General features: G+C 34.4%; 1 protein-coding gene across 1 annotated transcript in view; it reads right to left on the reverse strand.

Moving 5' to 3' along the window:
- The window catches only part of ORC5 (origin recognition complex subunit 5), an 85,492-nt gene that overhangs the window by 46,205 nt on the left and 15,222 nt on the right, over positions 1-24,065 (reverse strand). The window contains exons 7-10 of the mRNA XM_003771479.3: positions 22,848-22,896; positions 22,640-22,730; positions 19,534-19,586; positions 16,130-16,242 (exon numbers count right to left, since the gene is read on the reverse strand). Of these exons, the coding sequence (XP_003771527.1) occupies positions 16,130-16,242; positions 19,534-19,586; positions 22,640-22,730; positions 22,848-22,896 (306 nt within the window). The remainder of the gene's footprint in view (positions 1-16,129; positions 16,243-19,533; positions 19,587-22,639; positions 22,731-22,847; positions 22,897-24,065) is intronic.

A 24,065-nucleotide genomic window follows, 5' to 3' on the forward strand; every position in this document is an offset into this window, starting at 1 on the left:
AGTGTCAAGTGTCAGTGTCAAGATGGTCCACATTAAAACATGGAACATTCCCTTCTCCTGAATCCACGTGAGTGGGAAATCTCCTTGAAGAAACCTATAAAAACACCACTTAAATTCCCAGTCAGTGCAAAAATCACTGTCAGTCACTTAACTGCATCATTGTCTTCTATCCTAGGATGATATTCAGACATCAGCTCTTCTATTCTTCTATCAGCTACCTATTCCAGGTATTTCTTAATTCCCTTAGTAACCTGTCCCCCTAAGATATTTTCTATTCTTTCTCCTTCCCTTCTCCTATACTGCTTGTTAATTGAAGCACTTAGATGGCAAAGAGGTTGAGCATGAAACACTGACCAATGTTAAGACTAAAATTTTTGGCAGCTGCACCCCACGGATTAGATAGGATAGACAGTCTCATTGCCATCCTCTAATTTTTCCAGAAAAAAACAAGGACCAGATCACTGAACTCTGTGCTTCAATAGTAAGAAATTTTTTCCCTTTAGGTCCAAAAGTTATTGACCAAAGCTGGGGCTAGGACTCTCAGCAGTCACACCTGCAAGGGTACCACCTGCTTTCACTAAAGAGGCCTTGAGTTCAAACATAGGAGTGGTCCAACAATTAGAAATCCCTACCCTCCCCTTAGGTCCAAATGTTGCTGATGAGGACTGGGACTAAGAGCCACATTTTTTAAAGAAGGACTTCCTGTTTTGACTAAAGGGAACAAGAGCTAGGAGTGTGAACCTTTGGCTTGGTGATGGAATTCACTTCCTATTTTGTCTCTTAGATCCGTGAGGCCAGAAAAATACTCTTAGACTTAATGCCTATGCCCCAGTGGAAGGGAATTCTTTCTCAACTGTGGTCAAGGAAAGGCTTGTATTCCTAAAAGTACTTGCAAAAAAACTTGAACTCTTGGTAAAAGGGAGAGAATGGTGAAGTCTTTTTCTGTTTCTGATGTTGAAAATGAGAACTTGGGGGAGGGAGAAAAATTAGGGGATTTATATGGTTAAGAAGACTGTACCTGTGAAGAGGATTTTTACTTCTATACCACAGCCTAAACAAAGAAATGAAGGAGTAAAAATACTGGGGAAGTGCTAAGAAATATATTTATCTTAAAATAATAAAACAAGCATATTATTCAAATGACCTTTTCTTCATATTTCAAGATCTTTCTACTTGCATGCAACGCATAGCATTTATTTAACCATTTAGGTTAATTTAACCTAATTTAACCATTAAGCATTTTGGGCATTTGAAGCAATGGTTTTTTTCTCCCCTCCAATGACTTAAGGATTGTCTTAATAAATCCTTCATTACATGTACCGAAGCTCACAAAAGTTTCTTATATTTTCTTTCCTGCACTATGATATTCAAGTTTTTTAATTGGTTATACACATAATATCTTCAGTCATTTACACTGACCTCTGTAGAATTTATGTGTTCTTTTAACATTGTTGATTTTTCCTTTTTTATAATTTTGTGTTCTAAATATGTTAAATTCTTTCACTTTAGATTTTCCAACATGGATTCAATTTCTTTTCTAATGTGTTTAATTTTGCTTTCAGAATTACAGTTTTTGACTTATTTTAACAAGCTTTATTTATCTTTTGAACTATTCTGGAGTTTCTTGTTCTCTACTATTCTGGAGTTTCTTGTTCTCTACTCTCTTAAGGAATCTTTAAAAACTTATTTTCCATCAGGCACTACTGGTTCACTTTTCCTCTTTTTAGGGTTTTTTTTTTTTTTAATTTTGTATTCTCTTTGAGATTTTACTCATTCTTCCTTCTGCTTTCAAGATCTCTGTTAATTCAGTTGTTTAGAACAGGAACTCTGCTATTACAATGACTAAGCAATAATCTACACTAACCTAAGTTCTGGAAGCAGTAACTGATGCTGATTCAACCCAATCATATGAAGAAAAGGAAGAAAGCTGAGGGAGGAATCAGAAGGGCTGTCAGAGTGAACAGCTGCATAGAGCTTAAAAGAAAGGAGGCTGAAACCTAGCTTCCTATATACTGTCCCATGGACTCATTTACTATTATATTAGCAATATAATTATTTTTTAAAAATTGTATCTTTTTTTTAAAAGCATAGTTTACTTTAACTTATTCATAGTTTATTCTAACTAGTTCTTCACCTTCTTTTTTTCTTCTTCTTTTTTTTTTTTTTGGCTCTCATAAGATTTTTATTTGGTATAGACTCAATCGTTATTTACTTTATTATTTATTATTTAGTTTACATTCATTTAATTACTGTATCACTTGTCCATCTGCCATATATCTCCAGAAATCTGGGACTGTTTTTCTGTGTGTAAAGCTCTTTAGTTATTTTATTGCTCCTTAGGAAAGTTTTTTTTGTCATCAGCATTTTGTTTTGTTTGTTATCTATTTTAGCTGAATTTTTATTTCTGTAATTTTTTAATACTATTTTTACTCATTGGTATTTCTACTGACTATTCTTCATGGGGATACAAGAAGCTTGATTCCATTTTAAACTTTCTATCTAACATCTCAATTTGATAACCCTATTTTTTCCCCATTGAGAATTTAAAACGCTCTACCAAAATCCTACTCAAATACTTTATGATGGTATGGATGTCACCTTGGTTTTTCTAGAAAATGCCAACAGGATGAAAGCATTAAAAGGTTCTACAAAGTTAGAATTCCAAAAATCTGAGGTACTAGTGGTTTCATTGATATATATTTTTTCCTTCCAGTGAAGCAAATAACAAACAATACAAGCCTGCTTTACTTCTGAAATTCTTGTCCAAACTCAACAGAGAGTGCTTATAACCTTCTCACGATTTGATAACATAAGGATTCCAAAACAACATAGACTGTCCAATGGTTTTATTACCCCTCTCAACATGAGCAATCCATCTTTTTTGCTCATACAATTAATTAATGACATTATTTATTTAAGTTTTCATTTTTAACTTCTTTGTAAGAGATTGCAGCCTATTTATGTCTCTATTTGGCCACTCTTATTCTATATTCTAGTTTCCTTTACACTGAGAATGTCAAGACTGAAATGATTCAGTTGAATCAGTAATATCTCTACTTATTGGTCATTGGACAATAATCTCATATTTAGAGTACCAAATGCTAAACTGAAGTTCATAATCAGTTTAAAAATTAAGAAATCCGTGGTATTTTCTGCTTCCTTTTTTCCACTACTATGATACATCACTTTAGAAGCTGAAGAAGACTGACCAAGAGTCAGGTTGTAGCTTCATAAATTTCATGGGCAGTTGTGACTAAAAAATTACCAGTGTCCAGCCTACTGATGAGGAGACCAACATAGAAAGGCTTCAAAAATAGATATGGAACCATTTTTCAGTTAATATCAGTCTAATTTAGAGGAGTTCATCACCTAAAGGTCTGTTTTTAGCTTAATTTTTGGTTCCAATTACAGCATGAATGGCTTGTGAGCTGCATCAGAAGAGAAAGCACTTCTCTTCATGAAGTAATAACTCTTTTTAAGCTCACGGAATATCCCTAACAAAAGTAATCCTAAAGTGTCTTCACAGGTTAAGCATTTCCCCCATCTCCACAAAAATCTGCTTACTGATTTATACTTTCAAAGCAATTTTGAAAATGTAACTACAATATGATACTTATATGCTTTTATAAACAAAAGCTTGAGTTCATAAGACTAGTCAAGAAGTCACATTTTTTGAGGTACACAGTACAGCTAAATTGTATCGACAAAGGATACATATATTTAAAACATATTTACATGCAGTATCCACTTCAATAAATCCTAAAGTGATATTATTGTTCCGAAGTTCACTAAAAACATCAGATGTGAAACTGAAAAGTGAAAAATAGTATTCCTAAAATTATTTTCACAGATCTCATACCTGAATAAGCTGATTTAAGAGAACAAAACCAAAAATATTGCAAAGTGATTTCATTAAGCAAAATTAGAAACCAGGGAAATCCTCAAAGAGTTTAATACATAAAATCTAGATTAAAGTTACAAGTATCAACGAGAACTGTGAAATTTTTTCATTTTTTAAATTCTCCAGGGCCCACTTAAAGTGAACTCTGAAAAGAAGGTAAGATTTGGGGAAAGGGACCTGTATGTGCCAAAATGTTTGGGCAGCCCTATTTGTAGTGGCCAGAAGCTGGAAAATGAATGGATGCCTAACAATTGGAGAATGGTTGAGTAAATTGTGGTATATGAATGTTATGGAATATTATTGTTCTGTAAGAAATGACCAGCAGGATGAATACAGAGAGGATTGGCGAGACTTACATGAACTGATGCTGAGTGAAATGAGCAGAACCAGGAGATCATTATATATCTCAACAACGATACTGTATGAGGATGTATTCTGATGGAAGCGGATTTCTTCCACAAAGAGAAGATCTAGCTCAGTTTCAATTGATCAAGGATGGACAAAAGCAGCTACACCCAAAGAAAAAACACTAGGAAATGAATGTAAACTGCTTGCATTTTTGTTCTTCTTCCGGGTTATTTATACCTTCTAAATCCAATTCTCCCTGAGTAACAAGAGAACTGTTTGGTTCTGCACACATATATTGTATCTAAGATCTACTGTAACCTATTTAACATGTATAGGAGTGCTTGCCATCTGGGGGAGGGGGTGCAGGGAGGGAGGGGAAAAATTGGAACAGAAGTGAATGCAAGGGATAATGTTGCAAAAAATTACCCTGGCATGGGTTCTGTCAATAAAAAGTTATTTAAAAAAAAAAAAAGGAAGAAGGTAGGATTTGGCTAGATAGATAACATTCTGAAGAGGGGACCCTGAAACTCTGAAAATCCTTAAAGGAGAAAATCTCCTTCAACTCTGCCTCAGTGAGGGACCCTGCCCCAAGGGACAAACAACTTCAACTTCACCTTTGTTATCTGGGTGGGGTCGGTCCTAAAACTCATAGAACTCAAATTCTATCTCAAGCTGAAACCCAACTAGGAGCCAACTTGGGACTCCACTCAAGGGTCCTCTTCAGTTAAAGCTCTCATTATAAAAAGAGCCAAACTAAAACATCCTCTTTGCAGAGGTTCCAAACATGCCAGCTATACCATGTTTGGCATCCCAAGCAGTCTCTGTCTACTGGAATACTCTTTCCAGTGACATCTTCTCTTTACCTTCACTTATTTCCTTAACCAGACTTTATGCCTCTCTGTCAGGATTTCTAATCTTACTTCCAATTCCCATAATAAACCCTTTTTATCAATCTAGGTTTTCGAATCTATAAATTCTTTTACAGAGAAGCTTTGTGCCGCCAGAAGGGAGTCCTCAAAACTCCCTGTCCTTGCGCCGAATCCCAAGGAGTTGCAGGGGATTTGGTTCCCTGAACCGTGAACCTGCCACTAAGACCTTATTATTTAACTCCCTGACCACCAGAAACCCTAATTTCATTTTGGTTCCCTAAATCTAAACCTCATCATTTGTTTCCCTCACCAAATGGAACCCCCAAAACTAGACATAATTTGGCAACCAAACGGAACCCCAAAACTCTGGACACTCAGAACCAATTTGGGTTTTGAGCTGTTGGTACAGTATTCTTCCAGGAAGAATACCTGCGCTCCTTCTTTTGCCTCGCCCTATCTCTAAAGGTAGTGGGCGCCCAGACCTGGTCTGGGCTGTGAGCAGCATTCTCCAGGGAAGAGTACTTGCATCTCAGGCAAAAAGGCCTCTTTTGGTCATACTCTGTTTTTAAAGATAGTGGGATCAGGAAATCCGGAACTCTGGACAGGGGAAAAGACGTTTTTTTTTCTTTCCCTATTCTGTAGCAAATCTAGACAAAGGTGCTGCGAGAATTTGAGAAAAGTAAAAGCTTTTACCTGTCCACAATCTAGAAACACCTGCCTCTAAAATCCTTCCTTGAACAGAGATACTTGGCTTGAGGAAACTCACGCAGCCCAGCCCCTCCAGAGACAAAGTACCTTCTTTTATATCCTAAGGCACTCCTAAATTCCCTTTTCTCTCACCAGAAAGCCCTGCCCTCAGGCAGGAGACAAGAGAGGAAGTGTCTCTTTAACACCCCACCCCCCCACCAAGGAGACATATAGCTGTTCAGGGGACCCTACCCCTCTCAGGGGTCCCAAACCAGCACTCTCATTGATCTGTTCTGGGGAGATAACCGGAGAAATTTAAGAGAAGCTATGTTTGAGCCCTTCTCCCACTCAACTGTTAAATACAATGGAGTCTCTAATGGTCAGGCTACAGACACCGAGGAGAAAGGTCACTGAATTGGGGTGAGTTTGGAGAACATCTCTCTCTACCCATGGCTGCTACTCCCTGTATAGGGGTGAGCAGTCTCTCCTTCAGGTCTTGCTCTCCCAGCAAGATTTGGGGGTTTGGACAAGCTCCCCCTCTCTCAAGTTCCAACGTGAAATCGCCAGAGGAGCCCTAGTTTTTGGGAAGCACCAGGTAAGACTGCATTTCTTTCCTCTCCCTCCCCCATAGAGTGAGGATCGTAAGGAACTCGAGGCCTTTTTCAGACCTCTCTCATATGGCTTGGCAACCTGTCATTTTAATGTTTCTCTCCTGTCCTCTTATTGGGGTACTATACAGTGGGAAGATTGGGGACTCAATCTTAGCTTCTCAAATCTCGGGAAAAATTTTTCACCAACTTTTAAAACAGAAGTTTGCCTGCATTCTGGACAAGCATGCCACGCCCCTCCCAGAAACTTTACCTGGCTCTTAAAGGAGCCCAGCTTCCAGCCCTCACAGGAAGCATGCTTGTCCCATACATTTTAAAACGGAACTCAGTTTCCCTGATTTCTATCTATGTATCTTGCCTTAGAGCAGTGCCTCCCCACCCCAGCCCCCATCACAGCCTTTTATGCTTTTGCATGCTCATGCTCATGTTTATAAACATAGGGGATTCCAAAATGCTCTCGGTTCCCCCACTCCTCCCCCCCTCCCCCACCACTGCCTCAGAGCACTTGCTTAAACTTGCCTACCTTTTTCTGGAGAGATGAACAGCCTAGCTTCCAAAATGAACATAGCTTGTAAAGCAGCCTATGTCCTTTCTTTCACTCTCCTCCCCAACCTTACAGATGGGAATGTTTCGATTCCAATTCCTAATTTTCTCAGTCCTAAGAACTTTTGCTCTTAGTACATTCCCTCTCCTATTTTTCTGGATTGGCATTCTATGCCCCTGCCAACAATTAAAGGTTTCTTTTCTAAGCTCCAACCCTGGCCAGGTTGCAGCTTCAAGAAAGACCTTTAGAATGATGGTTGGGCAGGATGATTTCAGAAAGGCCTGGAGAGACTTACATGAACTGATGCTGAGTGAAACGAGCAGGGCCAAGAGATCATTATATACTTCAACAACAATATGATGACCAGTTCTGATGGACCTGGCCATCCTCAGCAATGAGATGAACCAAATCAGTTCCAATGGAGCAGTAATGAACTGAACCAGCTATGCCCAGAGAAAGAACTCTGGGAGATGACTAAAAACCATTACATTGAATTCCCAATCCCTATATTTATGCCCGCCTGCATTTTTGATTTCCTTCACAAGCTAATTGTACAATATTTCAGAGTCCGATTCTTTTTGTACAGCAAAATAACGGTTTGGTCATGTATACTTATTGTGTATCCAATTTATATTTTAATATATTTAACATCTACTGGTCATCCTGCCATCTGGGGGAAGGGGTGGGGGGAAGAAGGGGAAAAACTGGAACAAGAGGTTTGGTAATTGTCAATGCTGTAAAGTTACTCATACATATAACCTGTAAATAAAAGGCTATTAAATATTAATTAATTAATAAAAGAATGTTGGTTGGGGAATAAAATTTCAAAGCAAATTAAATTGTTAAGAGAGTAAAGATAGCTTCTTTCTCTGTCTTCTTTTCTCATTTCCTGAGCAGGAAATGAGGAGTTAGAGGGAGACTGAAACTATTTGAAAACTCCTTAACTACTTTTCAGTTCAGTGAATACCTTTAAAGGAAAGAGGCCTTTCCTGTTGCAGAATTCCCTTGTAGGGATTCCTGTGATGTCTCTCTCTAGACTTGTTCTCTATTCTGTAGCTGGTCCCTGACAAATTTTCCTCTGCTCTGTTGTGCCACAGTTCTGCCTCAGTTTCTCTGGCATTACAGCTCAAGGAGCATTTTGTTGCTCTCCTCTAGAGAAGGAGAGGCTATAGAACCTGGATACTGTCTAGAGTCAAGCGAGGAGCTATTGAATGGAGAACACTAAAGCTTTTTTCCTAGAAGTCAAGGATTTCAGTCTTTTTGATTTCCGTTTTGGTGACTGTTCACAAGGGTTTTGGTTTTTTTTTTCCCCAATAAGCCACCATACTACCCTTTCTGTAGCAAGGTGGGACAGCTTGACACCCCAGGTTGTGGTTGACGCTGTCTCAAGCTTCTGCTGCTCAGCAGAGTCCTTCCATAAGGATGCTTATGCAGAAAACTCCTGCGAATTGACAAAAATTAAGGTTTTTGTCATATCCTTTATCAGGGATACCTATAGAGAATGAAAAACTATAGAACTGGGGTGCTTGGGACCTGTTCCCCTATCCCTAAAGACTTACTTTTAGGCTGTCTCTTAATGTACACCTCAACCTCAAAATTTGAACTCTGACTAGATTAGCTGAATTCCAGTCTCCCTCCACCTACCAATTCTCTGGAGCCCTTGAAAAGGCGCTTTTAAAAGTGCCTTTTTTTTTTTCTTTCAAATTCTGGGACTAACACTTCTGCCCTCAGACAAAAAGTGGCTAACAGAAACACACCCAGCAGAATTGTCTCTTTCAAAGATTGAAAAACTAGCCCAATGAGAGACCTGGGACCCACCCCCCAACTTTTTCAGAGGTCCAAGGCCAATATACTAAGGTCAAAACTAGGAGGCCACTCTGAGCCCTCAATGTTTCTCCCACTCTGCTGCTACAAACAGCTGTTGTTTTTCTTTTAACTCTCTCACCTAAACTTAAAAAAAACAACCTGAGACTCTCAACTCTTTTCTTCTCAGGGCAACTTCTGCCTCCTGAAAGTAGACACTCAGAGCGGAGGTGCCTTGTTAAATTGGCAAATCTCTCCCAGACTTAGGCCGGGAACCCCAAAGTTCATGCTGTAGGTGCTGAGGATTCTGTCCAAGAAGACCCTAGTCCATGTCCTGAGTTCGAGCAGGAGGAGCACTGAAGGAACTGCCTTTCCACCATGATAGCGAACACCACAGGGGTTGAACTGGCCTCCCCCCAACGTCCTGTTCTCCAGTAGGAATTTGGGGTCTGACCTTGTTTCCCCTTTTATCCACCAGGACAGCCCGAACACCTTGGGAGCCGGTAAGCTGGATAGGCTTTCTGCTACTTTGCATTCCCTCTGGCCCCTTCCACCCCTCACCCATAAAGAATGGAGATAGTAAGGGGAAGCTCAGGATCTTTGCTTAACCATTTTGGTGATTTTTCTGGTGAGATTAAGGAACCAGCTCTCTATTTAAAAAAAAAAAAAAATCAGCACAGTTAAGAGATTTCTAAAAGCTTAAACAGCATTCTTATCTTGATCTGCAGCCCAGACAAGCAGGGACACGCCCATCCCTAGATGGCTTCACAAAAATACCAGTGGCTGTTTTTAATCAAAAGCCTATTAATCGAAGAGGTCTAAAAACTAACCCTGGGATAGCCATTAACCACAAGGATTCAGAGCAGTTTTTGGTTGTTTGTTTTTGACCTTTTTCCTCCTAGCATTGTGTCCTAGGGACCTGCTGCATTTCTTGCTAAAGGCCCCATTCCTGAATGTTTCCATCTCAACCCTGGATGACACCCCACTTTTAATCTGCTCCTGAAATCTGTTTTCTCTAGGCTTCAAACATTTGGGTTCTCAACTGCCCTTCAGCCCAGAGAATATGGGACAACCGACTGGGGACGACTGACAAGGACAAACACCCAGAATAACAATCCACAAACAGCCTTTGAAATGTTGGGGGTAAATGTTAAAGGCTTCAAAAACCTGTGATAGACCTACTGTGGCAAAATATTGTGGAGACATGGAAAAAAGTCACAGAATGGATTCTGATCTGTATTATTGAAAGGAACCCCTAAATTGATAACATAACAAATATATTTAAGCATTTAAGATTTGTTCAGCTGTGCTATATAAATGATCCTTTGTATATTTACAAAGTGGTTTGGTTTTACTTCTTCATTTACCAAAAATCACATTTGGCATACACACATTTAAAAAACAATACACCAAAAAATACTTATTCAATACTTTTGCCAATTTTATTCACTGCTACTCTCTCTCAGTTGCAAAACTGCAATACAAAGGACCAAAGGTAAGTACAATACAAAGCAATGAATTAACTTAAGTAAAAGTATTTGTATTGGTCAACACTCAAAAACATACCCCTTCTTTTTGGGCTTCAACTCATTCCTGGCTAGGCAGAGCCCAGATCAAGGGTGGAAAAGGAATAAATAGTTAAGAACAGATTATTATCAAAAGAAAAATATGACTCTTAGACTTTTAGCAAAAAGCTGATAATATTGAAATTGGAGAAAACCTAACATACCTATGTTTTACAATACAAATTTTTATTAAATGTATAAGAGTCTATCTAAAAACACTGTGCTAAGATAAATTCAAGGTCTAGATAAGATACAATTCTGGCTCATTTGGAGTTTATAATCTAGTAAAAAGTCATGAATACAGATAATTTTGAGTGAAAGCATTTTCTCTAATTTCCATGAGAATACTTTATTTCATCCATTGATTCAAGAAATATTAGTGTATAGAGTACATAGGTTTATGCTAGACACAGCCTACTATAATGATAAGTTAGGAGAACTGTAGATCAAAATTCTGCTTTAGGAGTTAATTAGCTATGTGACCAAAGGCAAGTTAGTTAGCATAATGGGAACTCAGTTTCCTCATCTGAAAAATGGAATATGCTTAGAAGCCCTAACTGTGAGAATAAAATGCTACAACATAATATACTTTGTAAATTTTAAAATGCTATGTAAATGGCAGAGATCATTATCAACTTTAGTAAACTGAATCTGTGATCTTGATAGTTGAATAGTCCCATTCAATCACGCAGAGTCCTTCATTCATGTCTGCCTAAATTTTGCATAACTCTTGTCTATGTCCTTCAATAAATTCTATATAATTTCTAACACTGAAAAGATATCAATGGAGAACTTAAGCTGTCAATCCATAATTTCTAGAATCCACCTTTTTTGTTCATAAATTTCCTATTTGAATGAAAGATGAGCATTATTATTCCATAAAAACCTGAAGATTTCCCTTTTACAAGAACTTATGTCATAATAAGAATAAATTTCTGAAATTAAAGACATTATTTTCATTTTTGATTATTCCCATGAATAACCTCTGGTGAGTAAATTAATAGTAACAAAGTTATGTCTATAAACTTAAAATGTTCATTGGGTGATTAGCAGATTCATATATTTGGAATTAGAAGGGGCCTCAGAGTTCATCTAGTTCAAGTCCTTCATCTTACAATGCAGGTAGTAAAAGAGGGAAATAGGGAGTAGGAGAGGGAGAAAGAGGAAAGAAAGGGCTGTGGAGAAGGTGAGGCTTGCCCAAAGTCAAAGGAGGAGTGAATAATTGTAAAATATCAAAGATAAGATGGGAATTCAAGTTTCCCAACTTTTAGTCAATATTTATTTCCATTAGAGTTCAATGCCTGTATTTTCATTTTCTCTCTAGATTTCTGATATTATTGGAGTAAGGAATTCCCACAGAATACATTAAGGCAAGTTTACTATAATTTATAGTTTTTGAGAGATACCTAGTGCACTGAAAGATTAAATGAATTTCTAGGAATAAGCCAATACATTTCAGCGGGAGGATTTGAAGTAAGGTCTTTCTGACTGAGGCTGGCGCTCTAACATATAAACACTTAAAACTACTTATTTTTCTACATCTCTGGAATCTTAAAGCATAATTCTAATTCTCCTAAATTTTCATCTATGTAATGAGGGTAAATTGGAACCAGAAGACTAAATGCTCTAGGCTGATAAACATTTCTGGAGGCCTTCACCATCTTCCTTTCATTATTTTCCTAACTCTTGAATTAAACATTTAGTTACTAGACCCAGGGATTAGATATTTAGGCTACATGAAAAGAAAAAAAAAATAGAAAAAGGTTAAGTTGGCAATAGCAAACTTTTGACTCTGAACATGACAGTTTATATTGAGACAAAATAAATCTACAGATGCAGGAAAACCATTTGACAAAATTCTAAATCTATTCCTATTAAAACCACTAGAGAGCATAGGGATAAATAGAGTTTTCCTTAAAATGATTAGTAGCATCTATCTAAAACTATCAACAAGCATCATATGTAATGGGAATAAACCAGAAGCATTCCCAATTAAGAACAGGGGTAAAACAAGGTTGCCCATGATCACCATTATTATTCAGCATTGTAATAGAAATGTTAGCTTTAGCAATAAGAGAAGAAAAAGAAATTAAAGGAATTAGAGTAGGTAATGAGGAAACCAAATTATCACTCTTTGAAAATAATATGATGACATACTTAAAGAATCCTAAAGAATCAACTAAAAAAGTAACTAGAAACAATTAACAACTTTAGCAAAGTTGCAGGATACAAAATAAATCCTCACAAATCATCAGCATTTCTATATATTATCAACAAAATCCAGCATCAAGACATACAGAGAAATTCCATTTAAAATATATTTGAGAATCTACCTGCCAATTCAAAGTCAGAAACTTTATGAATACAATTACAAAACACTTTCTACACAAATAAAGTCAGATTTAAACAACTGGAAGAATATCAAATGCTCATGGGTAGGCTGAGCTAATATAATAAAAATGATAATTCCACCTAAATTAATCTACTTATTCAGTGCCATACCAAATCAAACTGCCAAGAAACTACTTTACAGAGCTAGAAGAAATAATAACAAAATTCATCTGGAAGAAAAAAAGATCAAGAATTTCAATGGAATTAACAGAAAAAATAGCAAATGAAGGTGGCCTAGCTGTACTAGATCTAAAACTATGTTATAAAGCACTGGTCATCAAGACCATTTGGTATTGGCTAAGAAATAGAGTGGTTGATCAGTAGAATCATTGAGTGATTTTAGTAGTAGATCAGGTTCATGAGACATAATAATCAAGGACTATAATAATCTAATGCTTGCTAAACACAAAGATCTCAGCTTTTGGAATAGGAACTCACTATTGGACAAAATTTCCTGAGAAAACTAGGGAACTTAGCAACAAGAATGCTATGGAACAGAATAACAAGAATCTGCATTAATCTTGTGACCCTTCATTATGTACCTTGCACACAATTCTCCATTTGCATAAGCAACAATTCTGTGCAAAAACAAATCTTGTGCAAACCTGACCCTTGTGGTCTGTGGATCTCGATCAGCACACTCTTGGGAATGGATGTTGAGGCCTCAGGTGTGAGTTCTGCCTCACTGGCTAAAGGTCCGGAGTACACACCCTGTAGATACGTCAGGACAGGCATCGAGCATGCATCAAATCGAGATTGCCCCCACTGTCTCAGGAGTTGGGCTCCTGGATACACAAGCTAAACACATACTTGTTTTTGGGGCATGTTGGCATGAGAGATGAGAGGGGTATAAGTACAGGACAGCAGAGGGAGAGAGAGGAAGAAGGTACAAGATGATGTAACCAAGCAATAAAGCTTCTCTGAACTGCATTAGTGGAGTCTGATTACTCTGTCATATCTGGAAATGTCTGAAGGTCGTAGAGGCGACGATAATTGTGGGTAAGTGCTCAGATTCCGGCTGGTGTCAGCAGGTCTGCACTAGCTGAGGACCCTAACAAAAAAACTAGGCTTTGACCAACACCTATACTGAGATAAGATTGACGTAGGTTCACAATTTAGATATAAAGAATGATACTATAAGCAAATCAGAAGAACAAAGGATAGTCTACCTCTCAGATTTGTGGAGAAGAAAGGAATTTATGGTCAAAGAACTAGAGCACATTATGAAATGTAGAATGAATAATTTTGATTATATTAAACTAAAATGTTTTTTACAAGCAAAACCAATTCAGACAAGATTAGAAGGGTAGCAGTAAACTGGGGGGGGAAGGGAGGGGGTAGAAAGGGTTCTGGCAAAGGCCTCATTTCTAAAAATATATAAAGAATTGGCCCAAATTTATAAGAATTCAAGCCATTCTCCAACTGAAAAGTGGTCAAAGGACATGAACAATTAAAACCATTTCTAGTCATATTTAAAAATGCTCAAAATCACTACTGATCAAAGAAATGCAAAGACAGACAATTCTGAGATACCACTACACATCTTTCAGATTGTCTAAATGATAGGAAAAGATAATGATAAATGCTGGAGGGGATGAGGAAAAACTAGGACACTGATGCATTGTTGGTGGAGTTGTGAACTGATTCAACCATTGTGAAGAACAATTTGGAATTATGCCCAAAGCGTTATAACACTATGTATACTCTTTGATAAGCAGTGTCTCTATTGGGGTGGTATGTCAAAGAGATCATAAAATATGGAAAAGGACACATATGTGCATAAAAATGTTTGTAGCAGCCCTTTTTGTATGACAAGGAACAGGAAACTGAGTAGATGCTCATTACTTGGAGAATGGCTGAATAAGTTATGATATATGAATATAATGGAATATTTTTGTTCTATAAGAAATGATGAGCAGGATGATTTCAGAGAGGCCTAAAGAGACTTACATGAGATGATGGTAAGTGAAGTGAGTAGAACAAAGAAAACATTGTACACAGCAACAACAAGATTATGTGATGATCTGATAGACTTGGCTCTTTTCAACAATGAGGTGATTCAGGCCAATTTCAATATGCTTGTGATGGAGAGAGCCATATGTAATTCAGAAAAAGGACTATGGGGACTGAATGTGGACCACAACATAGTATTTTCACCTTTTTTGTTTGCTTGCTTTTTGTTTTCTTTCTTTTTTTTTTCCTTTTTGATCTGACTTTTCTTGTGCAACATGATAAATGTGAAAATGTTAGAAGAATTGCATTTGTTTAATATACTGGATTACTTGTTGTCTAGGGGAGAGAGTAAGGGAAGGAAGGGAAAAAAATTTGGAACACAAGGTTTTACAAGGGTGAATGTTGAAAACTACCTTTGAATATATTTTGAAAATAAAGAGCTATTTTTCCCTGGGGATCACATAGGAAAAAAAATACTAAAGAATAACCCACATAATTTCCCCCAATTTAAAATAATTATTTAAAACTCATAACATACCTACCAGTGTCCATATACAATAGCTGATATGTGATGGCAAGATCACAGATTTGTTGACAGTTTCATTGAAACTACACTGAAGTTGTTTTAATACATAAAGGACAAGGGATTGCTTTCTTTTCATTTCACTGAAAATAATTTTATCATCATCTTATGATAAAACTAGTGAATATTACTTAGATTGTGAAAGAATATAATTCTCTTTCTTAATTTACAATTCAGTTTCATGTTTGAATTTTATTATAAAAATTAAAGAACTATTTTTAGTTACTTTCTAAAGGACAGATTTTCTAGACTTCATCATAAATCCAGTTTCCAACTAAATATTCTTCAATTAAAGATTTCAAATGACTTTAATGCTAACTCAAAAATGCATATTTTTTCCTTTCTAGAAGAATAGTTTCAAAAAGAGATATTTTAGTTTATGATTTTAGCAGGAAAAAAAAATAAGAGTCTGATTCATAATTCACGAGATATACTGTAGGAAGAATTTTTACCAATTTTTTTTTTTACCCAAAAAGCCAGGAAAATAACTACTGTACTTAAGTTTTTGATATACCATACTTCAATCAAAATTTGATTTACAAAGAATTCAGAGTTAAAATATTACTTGCTGAATTATTCCCATATCACAACTGGATTCTGTATATAACAGACAAAAATTCCAGATTATGAACTCAATGCAAACTGTTTATAGGAGAAAACCATATATATATATATTTTTTTCTTTATTTTATATGTATATATGTATATATATATATATATATATATGTATATATTCTACTCTCTTCAATCTACCCTTATTTCTCTTAAAAATTTACAATTTTTGCAAAAGTACTACACTTTTAATTTTCAGGAAAAAGAAAAAAAAACAAAAACAAAAACAGCCCAAAGTAAAGTATTGGAAATATGTAGAAATTACCTTTAGGAAAAATCTTTTATCTGTTCTCGTTGGATTATATGAAGCCAAGTACGCAGCAATTAGAATGAATTTGGAGTAATATGGAAGTTCTACATGAGCATGTGCAGAAAGACCTATGGAGAATATTTTTATAAGGCTCATTAATAATAAAACAGATTACACTCACATAGTACTTTGTAGTAAACAAAGTCTTTTTCCTACCACAACCCTATTCAATTGGTAAAACAAGTATCAGATTCACTCACTTAGAGATGGACAGGTCCTTGGAAGTGAATTTACCCATATTATAGCTGAGTAAGAACCTTCCTGAAGAATTGTAATTCAGCTCTTATATGAAGAAGACCTTCAGTAAAGGATAACCTATCTCCAAAGAGCCCACACTACTTTGGGATAACCACTGGGATTCCTTCCTTATGCTGAACCTCTCCACCTCGACTGATTTTAATACCTTTTAGGGTCCCTTAGAATATGGTTAGTCTCTCTTCATTGTTATGACTCCTCTTATAGCTGAAAAAAAGCTATCATTGCCCTTCCAAGTCTTTTTTATTCTCTCTCTAGGCTAAAGATTCTTCCCCTAAGCCTTTTATTTTCTCTAGGCTAAAGAACTTCATTTTCTTTCATGAGAATTGCATAGATGGCATGGTTTCAAGTCCTAAATTATCTTAGTCAATGTGATCTAACATTGTCTTGAGTATCTGTTTCAAAATTCACATTCCTGGAAGATAGCACTAATTTCCATAATCAATTTTGAAGTTAATAAGGAATTTTAAATGAAAACAGAATTCTATAGAGGTGTGTAGGAAATAAATTATAGAGGTAGCCCTCAGACTTAGGGCTAGCATCTGGCACATACTAGTGATGTAACCTTAGCCAAGTCACAAGAAACTTTGTTCTAGGAAACTGAAAGTAACAATATGCATTGGTAATCTGGTCATCCAAGACTTCTGTAGGTCAGTGAAATTCTAGGTTCAGTATTGGCAAGATAGAATTGTTCTTGGAAGGAAAATGAAAACGTAAGGAAAAAAATGTAAAATATTCTTGCCATTTAAAAACATTACTCCTAGGGCAGCTAGAGGATGCAGTGAATAGAGCACAGCCCTAGAGTCAGGAAGACCTGAATTCAAATGTAATCTCAGATGTTTAATAATTCCTAGATGTGTGACCCCAGGCAAGTCACTTAACCCCAATTGCCTCAGAAAAAAAAAAAATTCTCCTATTTAAACACATAAATGTGAGTTTCATTTTTTTTCATTATGAAAAAAAATCAATTAAGTTTGTTTAGGACTCCAATTATTATCACAAAACTGTGGGTTTATGCAGGACAATTTTATATCTTTTTTTTTTTTTTGGCTCTACAATGTTACACTCACTATATTTTTGGATAAAATTGAATTAAAAATGGGCAAAATTTCCCTATTTTACAAATAATCATGAAATGTGTTCCACTTAGACTATGATTTAACTGTGAAAATGATAATATAGTCCAATATTGCCTATTTTTACAAGTGCCAGCTATTTGCTTCCAGTTAGCCACATGAAATGAGGTAATGGAGTTATATAATATTGTGTGCTTAAGCATTGCTACAAAAAAACAGTTGTTTTGACACTTATTTTTACAAAGATGTTTTCAATTAACTAAAAAATATTTATTAAGTACCTATTTTTCTTCAAATTAAATATGTATAAGTCAGTCCGTCAACAAGAATTTATTAAGTGCCTATTATTTACCAAACACTGTGCTAAATGCTGGTAATACAAAGAAAGACAAAAAAAATTCCTTTTCTCAAAGAGCTAACAATAATGGAAAAGACAACATGCAAAGAACCATCTATCACAAAATATATACAAGAAGGTATTAGCAGTTAAGAGGGAATTGTGCTAAGGGCTATTCCCTTCTCATAGAATGCTATTTCTAAAGGGTCTGGATTGTTAATAGCATTTTTAATGAGAAAAGAGGTGAAAATGCAAGTTTTAAAATGTAAAGTAAAGTGCAAATCAAGTATAATAAAATAAATTTTAGGAAATACTGACTTTGTACTTTTTAGGGTAAATGAAAACTAGCAGAAATGGCCTCAGGCTACATAAAACACAGTGTGTTCAATTTATAACTTGCCTAAATTGAAGAGGGCAAATCCAGAACAGTGTATTTAATATCCCAATCCTAACTTTAGCCTTAGCTGATAAAGTCTCTACGTCCTGTTGACATTTAAAAATAGCATTTATGAAAATACGTTTAAAATAATTGTACATATATAACCTATATCAGATTCCTTGCTGTCTTGAGAAGAGGGAAAGCAAGAGAAAGAGAAAACAATTTTAACTCAAAATCATATAAAAATGAATGATGAAAACTATCTTCATGTGTAAGTGGAAAAATAAAAAAATATTACTGAGAACACACAAAAAGATAACATTATGAAAATGACAAGGCATTTATTTGTTCATTAAATTGTAACCATTGTGTTTTGACAATTAATTTTAGTTTTAATAAAACAACATCAACTTCCAAAAATCATCCTACCTAGATCTCTAAGGTTTATCTTTTTAAGTTGCATAAAAAATCATTTTCTAAAATAGGCAATGTCAACTTTCAGTCAATTCTGTTGACTGGGAGTAAGACATAGTAGAATTATTAGTGAAATACCAGGTTAAGGATGATTGTCCAACCTCATTTCAATATTGGGCTTCATTACTTTATGTAATTCATACTTTGTGTATGAATTTGTATGAAATGTATGTATGAATATGTATGAAAGTATGTATTCATGTTTTATGTAAAGTATGCATTCTAACATGAATGTTCCATGAGTATATTTATTCAGTAAGATGATGAAGTTAAAAATCTAATAAAATTAGACACTGGTAGATTAAAATCTACACTGAGTTATACCATTATTTAAAAAAAATAAATAAATCATTCTGACTATGTACTTTATTGCCAAAAGAAAAGCAATGCTGCTACTTCCAGTCTCCTTCCAACACCAAATCTTAAGAGTAAGAAGATAACTGGAAATTTTCTGATATTTCAGTATATTTCTACCTCATCAAGGGCTATTTTCCATACTTAGCAAAGTGTTCAACAAAAAGTAAAAGTTTAAAAAATGCTTATTGCCTCTTTCTGCTCTCTATAATTTTCCCTGGAAAGCACCAACACATGGTTCAGTATATGTCAGTGAAAAACAAAAACACAACAGCCAGGCCCCAAAAGCCTCATAGCTAGCAATAGAGCCACTAAATAAAAATGAAGGAAAACAGGATTTCATAGAATCTTTTCTCTAATAATTTGGTGAGGTACCTCAATATCAGGAATGATCCATTAACCATTCCACTATACATATTTTATTAATAATTAATATCTGAACTCAGTTATAAATATTGTTAAATTATTCTAATGTTTTTGATACCTTTCAATTGTCCCATCTCTGTGTCATCTTGCTGTAACTTTTCCCACTGTGAACTAAAAATTCAAGAAAAGAATATAATAAATTAGCTCAATGTACTTGAAAAGTTATCCTAAGGAAAATTGTAAATTTCTAAAATATAGACGTGTGTAAGATCAATTAGTCTATGAAGAATATATTTCTGAGTCAATATGTTATAACCAATTTATAACCCACATATTAAAAAATGACCTTAGAACTGTATAGTTACACTTTGTTTTTGACTCAAAATGTATATTAAATCAACTTAACAATCATTAAATTACTATTCCTATATTCAAGAAATTGTGATAAGTACTAAGGATATTATTACTACTATTCAAAAAAGAAAAACAAATCTCTCCCCCAAAAGATTTACCACCATTAAGGATAGTCAAAAGAATGTCCTGCAGGCTTCTCAAATCATTTTCTAAAAAGGAGCTTTAATTATTATAGGCACTGTATTATGGACAGTTTGAATTTATATAGCACTTTAATGTGTGCAATGTGTTTTATAATTGTTATTAACAACTGATCTTCACAATAACTTGCTAAGTCATTCTTATTCCCATCTTAAAAGATTTTCTCAGCATCAGAGAGTAAGCAAGTATCTAAGGGGAGATGTTGATCTTCTTGATTCCAAACTCAGCCGTCCATATCTCAGATTCAACTGTGGTTCACGACCCTATATAGGGTCTCAATATTGAATGTAGGGATTGTAAAATTATGATTTGTTATCAATTAAAATTTGATTTGCATACTATAGTATGTACTATATACCTGGGGCTGTATAAAAATTTCTTGGGTGAAAAGGGCTCATGAGTGGGAAAAAGTTTTAAGAAGCATTGCTCTATATCAGAGGTGTCAAATTTGTAGACCAAGTGTGACCCAAACCAGATTAAAATACAACTAAAATTCATTTAACAAAATTAATAAACATATGATAAAATATGGAGTATGTAAATTTGTGATTTCTAAATGAACAGATGGCCCATTGAGATGTTTAACAAGTAACCTTCAGATAATCATAGATATTATACTCTTCATTTCTAGAATGGGAGGGAAGCACTGAATTTGGAACCTGGCTCCAATTTTTATTCTTAGTTTTATAATATCTTTTCAAACTATAGTTTTGTTAGTTTTATGCCGTCTTTATGTGCAAATCTAATTTACTTTGCTCCTTTTCTTTCTTATTCATACAGGCAACTCAGTCATATAAACTTGCTTCTAAAAACTGCTGTAACTGTATCCCATTGATTGTGATATTTCTGTCATTACTTTTTAAATACTTCGGCTTTGTCTTCCATTATAATTTTAGCTTTAGTATTATATTTTACAGTTTCCATGTCATTTTGTATATTTATTTCATGTTATTTAATAATGATTTCACTGATTGATCTGAAAACAAAACATATCTAAATTTCTACTTTTTTTGAAATCATGTATGCTCTGTTATCACTTTTTATGAATATTCTGGGTACTTGATTTAGTTTTCTCTATTAATTGCTGTTTCCAATTTAAACAAGTTTAGATATGACTTTTTTATTAATTTAATTTTCTTTAACCTAATAATGTATTTTTGAAATTCCTCATTATTATTGTTATATTACAGCAGAATTTTTCAGGGCTAGAAAGGTATGAAGAATGGACATCAGCAGAACTCCCAAGAAGTTGTCCATCATGCTAAATATGATTGAAAGTAAAAAAGAACAAGTAAATCTATGGATTTACTGAGATAAAGTCTCAACTAACATGGCTTGACTACAAAGAGCTGGAAAATCATTGCAATTATTAAATAGTCATGGAGAATAGAATGGAGTTTTGGGAGCAAAATTTTCCATGCCAACTTGGCTTGGAAAGCAGTCACAAAAAGCAACAGATATTCAGGATATACATTTAGCTATTATTCAAAAGCCACATTTTACATGTCTTCTTGAGAAAGGTTGCATACATACTTCAGCTATATCCAACCCACATTATAATCAGCATTAAGGGTCATCTTATTATTTTTTTTAATGGGGAAAAACAAAGAAAATATATCAATACAGCTCCAAATCAATATTTTAAAAAATACTTCTTCAAAATTCATCAGGTTGTGTTTACCAGGAAAATAGACACATCTCAAAGTACTTTATGTAATTCATCTTGATATACACTGTTGCAGACAAATGAAACTTATCCCTCTCAATATGGTTAAATTTAAAATGTAAACATTTTAATCTAATTTTTAAACAGAGAGGACCAATTACTAGAAATTAAAGCTTTAGCTAAAACTACCTTATTTTATTCTCTGAAATCATCTTAGAAGACTCAGAATTTCATTATAGCTGATCCAATTTTTAACAATTTCTCTTCATTATGATTAAATACCATTGTTCAATATCATTAGATTATGTCAGATAACAGTTTAGACTAATTTATTAAAAGTAAAAGATTAGAACATTAATTAATCAAAGCACAGAATTTAAATTTAAAATAACATTTTCAGGCTACATACCCAGATAAAAGACCCAATTCTTTTCACACACACAGTTAAGTGTAAAGAAACATTTTAAGTATACCCCAAAACTTATTCGTTTTCAAATTTTAACCAAACTTTTTGGGAAAGAAATGAATCTGAGAAAGACTCTTGGATAAAAAAGATTAAAGAAAATTCCTAATTATGGTTTTTACCACACAGGTGATCTAGAGCACGCGTCCATTTTAATATAAGAATAACATAACTTTTCCTCTTAATTTATTTAGGATACTGAAGATTTGCTTTTTAATATAAAATGAAAATGATGAAAGAACATGAGAAACAAAGCTAGTTAAAAATATATTCTAATTCCTATGAATATCATATTCCTGATATGGAATACTAATTCCATATTAGTATAGAATACTACTAATTTTGGAATAGTTTACTTCCCAATAAATGTTAATTTTCATGTAAGAAAAAAATATGATGAATTCTATTTCTTTCCAGCAAGTTATCAAATATTATCTCCTAACATGAAAGTGAAAAATAAGAACTTCATTTTAGCATAGTAAATATCTAGATAATCCATACAGAGTATTCCCCAGGACTTTGGCAAAGAAAGAAACTTACCTTGATATCTCCCTGAGATAAACAGTATGCATAGCCTTCTTCAAATGAGGTTCAATATTTCTCCACAATTTACGGGTATCACGTTCATTAGCTATATTAAGGAAAAACACATACACACACATACAACAAAACCCTAAACTTTAGTAACATAAATCCTAGAAAACAACTATGCAAAAGTATAATTAACATACAAATAAAAGACATTTACCTTCTCCTTTTACCACAGGCTCACAATATTTAGAAAAGTTAAGAGCTGCCTATATTAAAAAAAAAAAAAAATTATTTCTAAATAACTATTATTACACTATGACAATTCCTTAAAAACAAGTTAATTATTACTTTATTATAAAAGGCTGAATTGAAGAAAATATAATAAAAACATTTCAAATAACTAAAGGAAATTTTTAATAAGCTAAATCCAGGTAGAAGATTGTTACTTGGCTGTACAATAAGTACTTTTAGAGAAAACAAGTATTTTAGATTTTAGAACATAACTTTGAAACAGTAATTTATGAAACAGTACTTCACAGACCTAAATAGGAAGAACTTTACAAAGTCAAGTATAGTTTCATGATCCACAAAATTTATCAAAGTAGTTGGGTCTAGTTAATAGTTAATTTAGCCACTAATAAACATAGTTTCCATTTAAAAGGGAATTTCAAAATTCCTTTAGTAAGATTTGTCAAATACATATTGTAATGCTTATTTACTTCCAAGAATTTCATATTGAAATAATGTGGTCTACACACATCAATCAATAAGCTTTTATCAAGTGCATACTACATGCTAAATACAAAGACAAATATATTAATTAAATGTTAGTCAAAATATGACTAAATTAATAAAATGAACTAGCACTGAAAATAAACATAATGAAACATTTATTGTTTCATTTTCCCTATCATACCTTAATAATACAATTGGACTAAATTTTCTAAAGTACCATTTGAGGGTAGAAAACGTTTCAACAACATCTGATAGTAATTTTCCCTTCAGAGTATTGCCCTACAGCAACTCCATCTAAGCTTTTTTTTTTTTAATTAATAGGTTTAAGAAATGGGTTCCTTAATGAGTGTAACAGGAAATTGAAGACTTCCCAAGAATAATCATTTGAAGAGAACCTCAACACTTAAACTTCTCACTTGATAGTTCTAGACCCAATTTCAAGGGTCTGGGCTCCAGGAAGGAAAACAAAAGACCTGCTCCTCTAGTAGAAATATCTGATCTCCTGGACCTTTACTTACTTCTTAGAAGCAGCTAACTAATTAATGAACTGGAGACCTTTTAAGGCAGGGGTCCTCAAACTACGGCCCGCGGTCAGATACAGCAGCTGAGACGTTTATCCCCCTTACCCAGGGCTATGAAGTTTCTTTATTTAAAAGCCCACAAAACAAAGTTTTTGTTTTTACTATAGTCAGGCCCTCCA

The sequence above is a fragment of the Sarcophilus harrisii genome, chromosome 5 (assembly GCF_902635505.1).
Source record: "Sarcophilus harrisii chromosome 5, mSarHar1.11, whole genome shotgun sequence".
In the NCBI taxonomy this organism is placed as follows: Eukaryota; Metazoa; Chordata; class Mammalia; order Dasyuromorphia; family Dasyuridae; genus Sarcophilus; species Sarcophilus harrisii.